The 8,471-nt window shown below is 35.9% G+C and overlaps 1 protein-coding gene across 1 annotated transcript; it reads left to right on the top strand.

The window, feature by feature from the left end:
* Positions 1-1,388: 1,388 nt before the first annotated feature.
* LOC142541645 (chlorophyll a-b binding protein 3, chloroplastic-like) lies at positions 1,389-2,140 on the top strand. The gene is made up of 2 exons (XM_075648130.1): positions 1,389-1,523; positions 1,627-2,140. The coding sequence occupies exon 2, from the start codon at positions 1,648-1,650 to the stop codon at positions 1,882-1,884; it is 237 nt and encodes a 78-aa protein (XP_075504245.1). The 5' UTR covers positions 1,389-1,523; positions 1,627-1,647; the 3' UTR covers positions 1,885-2,140.
* Positions 2,141-8,471: the final 6,331 nt, after the last annotated feature.

Genomic DNA, 8,471 nt, shown 5'->3' with positions numbered 1-8,471 from the left:
TTTCTTCAGAACTGATTTCTTTTGGAGTTGCTTCGCAAACTCTTCAGTTCTCAATATGACCCATTCCTTGAAAATTTTGAGCTTATTCGTGGAATTAATTGATTTCTTACCACATGAGATCAATGTGAGTTTGGACTACATTGGTTGGTCGGGGCTCTTCTTGCAACTTGCCCTTTCCTTTAGGATCAGTCAGAACATGAGGAATACTCAGCCCTGAAGAGGTTGCGTCGATTATTTATGTAATCATGACCCCTTTGTGTCTAGCAACTGGTAGAGCAGAGAAGGCAAAAATAGAGATGAAAGGAGCCTTGACTCCAGTTGATTTCTTCTGATCACCAAATTCAGTGATCTTCTTCTTCTTTGATTGGTCGTCATGAAGAGGTAACTGAACCTCAGTTTATGGTTCAGCTGGTACAATTCTCAGAGGAGTAGCTTGGATAGGCTGTTGGGCTCCTGACTGAATTAGCCTTTCAGTTGGAATGGTTCCAACTGCAGCAGCAGGCTTTGTTTTTAGAGTCCTGGGTTTCTTGACGATTTTTGGTAAAAGAGTCTTCTCAGAATATGACTCACTGAAATTAGTTTTCTTTTGGTTATCTTCTTCCTGATTGTCTTTTTTGTTTTCTGGACTGATTTGGGAGCCTCCTGCGTCCCTTTCTCCTTCTTTATCTTCAAAAATTGTTCATGAGACATGTCCAGTTTGGGCTTGGGCGGGTTGGACATTCTTAGCATTGAAAACTTTGAACTTGGATGATTTATCAGCATCATCACCCACCAACCCTTTTACTTTCAGCAAATAGCTGAGCTGCACTGCATATCCCTTAGATTGTTTGGACGACTGAAACATATTCCTCAGAATGTTGAAAATGATGTCCTCCAGTTCAGTCTCCTATCGGCCATGATAGCAGTCATAGCCTGAAATTTTTCCAATGTGAGGTGCAGCAAAGGACCCTGCCTTCGCTAATAGCCTTTTGGCTACAATATCAGCCAGTAACTGAGCCTCTGACTTGAGTTCTTTCTTTGAATCGAAAACTTTAATTTTCCGTCCATTAGCAGAGCGTAGAGATTGCATTTCTTCAACATCAGATGCCTTTACCTCCGATATATGTTCTAGCCCATCAGAAGGCAGCTGAAATAGGTTGCAGAAGGATTCCTCATCAATGATCAATAACTGACCATTGACAGTAGCGGCGATGGTGCCAAAAGTAGTGACATAGCCAGTCGCATAGAGATCTTGAATTTCTTTGGGGTAGGTCTCCTGGGAAGATAAACCCAAAAACTGTTTGAGACCAGTTGCTTCCAGTTTGAGAAAGATGTTCTTCATGGCTTCGTCTGGAACAGTCATGATTGAGGCAAATTTGATTGTCATAGCATTTAGAACATGACCGGATCGCATCAAGTACTTTGGACCCTTTTCTGCTCAGACTCCGTCGTACCTGACCGGAGAATTCCCCAGCGGCTACGGGTGGGACACTGTCGGAATATCTGCTGATCCCGAGGCCTTTGCCAAGAACAGGGCTCTTGAGGTACTTGATTTTTTGCTTTTCTAATCCAATATCTCGGGTAAAAATCAATGTGTTCGTGGGTTATGACAAATTGTACGTATTTCATGGAAATAATAATTTACAGGTTATCCATGGGAGATGGGCTATGCTTGGAGCTCTGGGATGCATCACACCAGAAGTTCTCCAGAAATGGCTGAAGGTTCACTTCAAAGAGCCAGTGTGGTTCAAGGCTGGATGCCAAATCTTCACCGCTGGAGGGCTGGAATATCTGGGCAATCCCAATCTTGTTAATGCACAAAGCATTCTAGCAGTGCTCGGATTCCAAGTCGTTTTGATGGGGCTAGTCCAAGGCTACAGAATCAACGGCCTAGACGGAGTTTGAGAAGGCAACGACCTCTACCAAGTCGGATTCTTCGTCCAGGCTATTGTGAAAGCAAAAGGTCCCTTGGAGAATCTGTTGAATCACCTTGACAACCCTGTTGCTAACAATGCATGGGTTTATGCCACCAAGTTCGCCCCATGATCGTTAAATGTATAATTGTGAACGATATCCTTCTGGGTTAATCTAGTCCATTAATTGTGTGCATTGTTGTTCAAGATGTTTTGGTAAATGATTTAATGAATCCATTGTAGTTGATACATAACTTACCTGATTTCAATGGGATGCTCAAATCAATAGTTTTTCGCAAAAATAACATGACACTTAATTAAAAAAATGACAAGAATATGGGACTGTAAATGTGAATTGAAAATCTATGTAGATATAACTCGAATTTAGAAGCTACAAACATGGACCATGACAAATAATTACTCAAATATAGAACACACTGGATTAAGAATACAGAAATATGGTCGGATAATCGAATTGAGTATATCACATCGTAGGCCTCTCGCTTTTGAGTAGATCTAATGTGTTGGGTGGTTGAAAGTACAAGTTTCTAGAGAACTCTGGTGGTAAAGTTGCAACCCTTGCCCAAAAAAAAAAACTTATAAAACAAACTATCACACAAGTAAATTTTAAATAAATCTCTTTAGTCAAGCTCCTAATATATTTAAAATTTTTTAAAATCATCATTCAACTTTTTTTCAGTACGTGGCATTGTTATATCTATCGTGCCTATCCAAATGCATAAGGTTACGCAATGTTTTCAGCATACATACCATGAATTAAGGGTTTTTTTAATAGTATATCATATTTCTGTATAATAAATTAAATATTTTACCTCTTTTACCGGAATGTTGTCGGGTTGTATCCACCAATTTTACAGACTGCTCCTCATAGCCTAACCACACAGTCGCAACAAACGGTTCCTGATGTAGATAACTTCAACAACACAGCACAACTCTGCATCGTTTCTTACCTCCGAGTGTACAGTAAAAAAGTTTAATTTTGAAATTAATACTTGAGAGGAGCAATAAGTCTTGATTATTTTAATCAAACATATAACATATTATTACCTAGTAATATCATGTAGAGGAGGAGAAATTTGTTTAGCTACTTATAGTAGCTTGGAATACAATATACATAAACTAAAAAGAGAAATATTACAATTTATTTGAAAGAAAATGAAGAGGTTGAATGATACATTTATCTTCCTTCTTGTCTTTATGCATTATGTTTTCGGTCAGATCTTGGTCGAAAACCTTTTCCGAATTCTGGCTCCTTCTAGTTCGGGTATTCTGGGCAGATATCTTTTGACCATCTTCCCACATGAGCTATATTGCAGAATTTCCAGGGAGTTTATTTACTTCCCAGTAGCTTGCTATTCCACAAAAGATTTCTTTTCATTTCAAATATTTCTTATGCAAAACTTGTAGTTTTTTCTGTAATTAACACTTGTGTTAGAGGTACTTGAATCCTCTGCTACAAGTATAAAGTCCTGTACTTGAAAACTCTCCATTTAAGAAACCATGTCTTCTCAATACCTAGGAGGACAGACATTTGCATTACAGACCATAGCTGGGTATAAGGCCGTAAAAATTATGTAATTCGATCAATGATAATTCTCTTATCGGCTTGTTGTAGCCTATCGAAACTCTTGCATTTAGGGAAAGCTTGTAAAACTCATTTTGAAACATTTCAAGGTGTTCCCACAAATGCCTCGGTATTTTTATGATTTCATTGATATTACCACTCTCCATCTCTTGGTAAAAAATCCCGATGATCACTGATGTCTGTGTATAATACCAGATCATCTTCATCTTGAGGAATAGTCATTTTTGGAAGATTTTTCAAATCTCTTTTAAGTGGCTAAGTCTCTTAGTATGTTATTATGTCCATATAAATCTTGCATCTTTTTTTAGTAATGGACTAAACACTTTCCTATATTTTGCTAGGTTCTTAATAAACATTCCAGCAAAGTTAATAACTTTTAAGAAATTTTGAAGTTGTTTCTTTTCTTTTAGTATATCCGCAAAATTTTGCACATTTTCTACTATGTCTTCTTGCAAAATTATTTATGACTCGTCGATTTTTATTCCGAGAAATTCAATATTTCTTATAGCAATGACACCTTAATTTCGGATAAGACTATTCATTCTTTTTTACAAACTTTAGAGAAAATCTCTAAATGGTTAACTTATTCATCCATATTTTTATATGTTATTAAAACATCTCAATATACACAAATGCAAACTTAAAATAATCGTTAAATAAATTATCCATTTTTCAATATCTGGGGTGAGTTTGTCAATCCTATTGGTAATACTTCCCAAATATAATATCCTTATGGTATTGAGAAAGCAGTAAACTTCTTACTTTCTTCTTCCATCCAAATTTGATAGAATTTGGATTTACAATCGAATTTACAGAATATTTTAGTGTTGCGTATACAACTAATCAAACGTTCTCTGTTAGGCATGAAATATCCATCAAAATCTAAGATGTTATTAATTTCTTGATAATTAATAACCAACCTAGGTTTTTTCTTTTGATTTCACAGTGATTTCTTACCCGAAAACCTGAGTTACTATATGGTGATTGTAAAGCCTTCGCATCATATTATCATAAATCGTATTTTGATTCTATATAATTCTTGATATTTGTCATATTATTGAATGTATGAAGTATATAATTGACAATGAAAGTGAAAAAATATGTTATGATGATGAAAGATTGTGATGTATCGGTTCTGACACCTGAGAGGGTGCTTCAAACATAATATTCTCAATGAGCTGCAATAGCTCGTGTTCTAAGAATGTAAACATCGATGAATTAAATCGAGTTTGATTTTAAACCAAGATGAAAATACTCGAAATAACCCTTCTTTAAGAAAGCTAATCAGTTTAAAGCTTTTAACTTGTGTAAACTGATTAACTGATATAAGGGGGATAAGTTCTTGCATATATCAGTTTAGTTATGGTGAGAACTGAAGTGATAACAGCTCGAACTGATCAAGTCAGTTCTGTAATAAGCAACCTGATAGATTGAATCAAGTCTTTCCTTGTTTTTAAATAGTTAAGTACACAAGATATGTATATAGATGTTCGGAAACTTCAACTGCTCCTACGTCACCCCTTCTACCACCTCGGGTAGTAGCTCAATTGGTACCAATTAAGTCTTTTTGAACTATGTACTTATGCCATGAGGTCATGGGTTCGAGACTTGAGAAGGTACCACTTCACCAACCTGGTGTGGAGAGTCCTATGAGTAATGGCGCATGGGAAAGCCCGTGAGAGAAAAGGCCTCAGTGAGAACCTAAGACGGGAAAAAGCCCCCCAGGGAGCCTAAAATCGGGATAGCTCATGGTCGTTACAATTTTCATCTTCATTGTCATCCTCCAAACTTATATATTTTAAGCGAATGATCAAGTCAACTATATCATTTGGCTTATCAGTTACCACATTCTCATCAAACACAACTTGTATAGATTCTTCGACATTGAGAGTGCATTTATTAAAAATTCTATATGTTTTGCTAACAGATTAATATCCTAAGAATAATCCTTCATCCCATTTATCATCGAAGGCAGTTAGTTGATTCTTACCATTGTTATGAATGAAGGATTTGCACCCGAATATTTTAAAGTAAGAGACCACAATTTCTTGTCATGCCAGATCTCGTATGGCGTTTTCAAATGATTATTATTAATCATCGATCTGTTTTGCGTATAACACGCGGTGTTAACTTCCTCTGCCCAAATATATGAGATAAACCAGATTCAGCTAGCATTGTTCTCGCTGCCTCCTTAAGAGTTCGATTTATTCGTTCAACTACACCATTCTTTTGTGGTGTTCTTGCAGCAAAGAACTCATGTCTGATTCCTAAATTTTCAAGAAATAGAGACAAAAAGTCTGATTGACAAATTAAGTTCCGCGATCGGACCTTATTCTATCAATCCTGACTGATTTTTCATTTAAAAGTCTTTTGAAAAGTTTGATCAGTTGTGAAGCAGTTTGATCATTTGATTTGAGAAACACTACTCAAGTAAATCTTGAGAAATCATCAACAATCACAAGAGTGTATTTCATCCCCCTAAGCTCATGACTTGTATTGGACCAAATAATTTCATATGCATCAGCTATAAGCATCAGGTTGAAGATTTATTTCCTTTGGTTTTAAAAGAGGATCTAACTTGCTCCTAGAATTGACAAGTTGAATAAATTTTATCTTTTGGTGATGGATCTGTTCGGGCACCTTCGAGGGTGCTTCAAACACAATATTTTCAATGAGCTGCAATAGCTCGTGTTCTAAGAATGTAAACACCGATGAATTAAATTGAGTTTGGTTATAAACCAAGCAGAAAATACTCGAAATAATCATTCGTTAATAAAACTAATTGCTTTTATATCTTGTGCAACTAAATAACTGAAAATTATATGGGATCAATTCTGACTTATATCAGTTCAGTTATGGACAGAACTGAATTGATATCAGATAAACTGATCAAATCAGTTAAGAAAAAAAGCAAGCAATTAAACAAAAAAAACATAAGATATGTTTATGGGTGTTCGGAGAATTCAACTGCTCCTACGTCACCTCTTCTACCTCCTCGGGTAGAATACACTAGAAGAATTTAATTTATACAACACTTTGTACAAACCTACTCAGCTTAGGACTTATCCCACTGTCTAACTGAACTCCTAGCCTAGACTGAAGGCAACACCTTTCAGCCAACACTTGTTTAGCGTCTATGTGTCAAAAACTACTATACACAAGTTTTACGTATTTGTGTAAGTCTCACTCAACTGATCTTTTAAGCTCTACTCTCTAATATATGTGAGTGATAGTGTGTGAATGTGTGTGAGAACTGAACAATGAATACACCGGGAAGGTGTTCTCACAAACTGAGGGAAAAGAGCATCTATACTAAGCTGATAACACGTCGAAGTGTTCCCTCACAACTAGGATGATTTCTTCTTGTAAGCTGATAAGGCTTTAAGCGTGCCCTACTTCTTCAAACACTCTTGTTGTGCTCTCTAGTCTTCACTGATCTTCATCTTCTATTTATAGGTCGGAAGCTTGATCGTACATTGAAACTCAATAATTGTATCTGTTGCATTTTGAATCTGTTCCTTGAATTGTTTGACTTTGGAACGTTTTGTCTTTAAGTTCTGTTGCAACGTCTATTATTGTCCTTTGACTAGACAATTGCTTTGTACCTTTGTGCTGAGCTGGAATCTACATGGATAAAAGCTTGTCTTGATTTGCAACTGATTGGCTCTAACTGATGCTCTGAACTGATCATCTAAACTGATCTTCAGTTGGGCTAATGAAAACAGTTGACTCGTCAGTTGAACTGATTTCACTATTTCAGTTCAACTTGTTAGTTATGCTCTTCATCAGTTGAACTTTTCATCAGTTGGCCGGGCTTCTGAAAATCTCCTGCTGAACCACCTATCAGTTGGACAATCAGTTGAACTGTTAGTTGATATTTCAGTTTGAATGGTTCAGTTTGTGCGATCAGTTTGATGTCTTCAGTTTGTGATTTTGACAGATCGTAATTGATCTCAGCTCTGCGCCTTTAGATAAATTTATCAGTAACAACATAACAAGTTTTGTTAACATAAAAATCAAGATTGCGAACATGAAATGTTCCAACAATCTCTTTCTTTTTTATGCTCACAAAACTTGAAAAATTTAAAGCGATAAATTTTTTTAAAAAAAACTTACTCATTCCCCCCCTCAAAAACTGAATTTAAAACTCCCTTTAAAAACTGAATTTTAGAAATATGAAACTCCCCCTAAAAAATATAAACAGTCATGCGATTTTAAAATATTTTTAGCAACAATTATCATGCAAGTAGTTAAGGCTACACAGAAACTGGAAATATCAGTTCAATTATATTTAAACTAACTGGATAACAAGATGTTTATTTAAACAAATAAAATTCCCTTGTATTATAATTAAGCGCACCAGTTATGTAAGGGAAATGCTACTACACCTAGCTGAATTTTAAACAATATCAGTTATCAATCAGTTTACATATAGTAGAACTAAATGTACCAAATACTGGTCGCCTTGAATGCTTTGTATGATGCATTGACCTTGGGTCTCTTTTTGCTAGAAGAGCAACTAATTTGCCTTGGACTTGATCTCTGTGCTGGCTAACTAGTCGAGTTGACTCAAACTGGACTCAATCGATGCTGAACCACATTGATCATCTACTCTGATTTGATACGGCAGTTAAGAGATGGTACTTCCGATGATTAAGCCCCATTTAAATCATCAGTTTCAGCTGGTAGTTGGGTTTCGTCTGTTGATTAGTTGAACTGATAAGCTTGCAACTGAAATCTTATCCACATATTAGTTTAGTTGTTCTGCTGTCAGTTGAACTCAGAACCGTGCAGGCTACTAAAACAAAAAAATTATTGAGCCGAGAGAAGTGGCTACAATGTTAGTTGCAGAGTCAAAAACCTTCTGTCTTCCCACAATAAACTCATATAAAGTTTTTAAGAGGATTTTAAAAACAATTTTAAATACCATTTTGAAACAAATTTTAAAATATTAGCTTTTAAATGTTCTTCTT

Source organism: Primulina tabacum, chromosome 4, assembly GCF_025594145.1.
Source record: "Primulina tabacum isolate GXHZ01 chromosome 4, ASM2559414v2, whole genome shotgun sequence".
Classification (NCBI taxonomy): Eukaryota; Viridiplantae; Streptophyta; class Magnoliopsida; order Lamiales; family Gesneriaceae; genus Primulina; species Primulina tabacum.
This window is presented reverse-complemented; position numbering and strand designations above follow the sequence as displayed.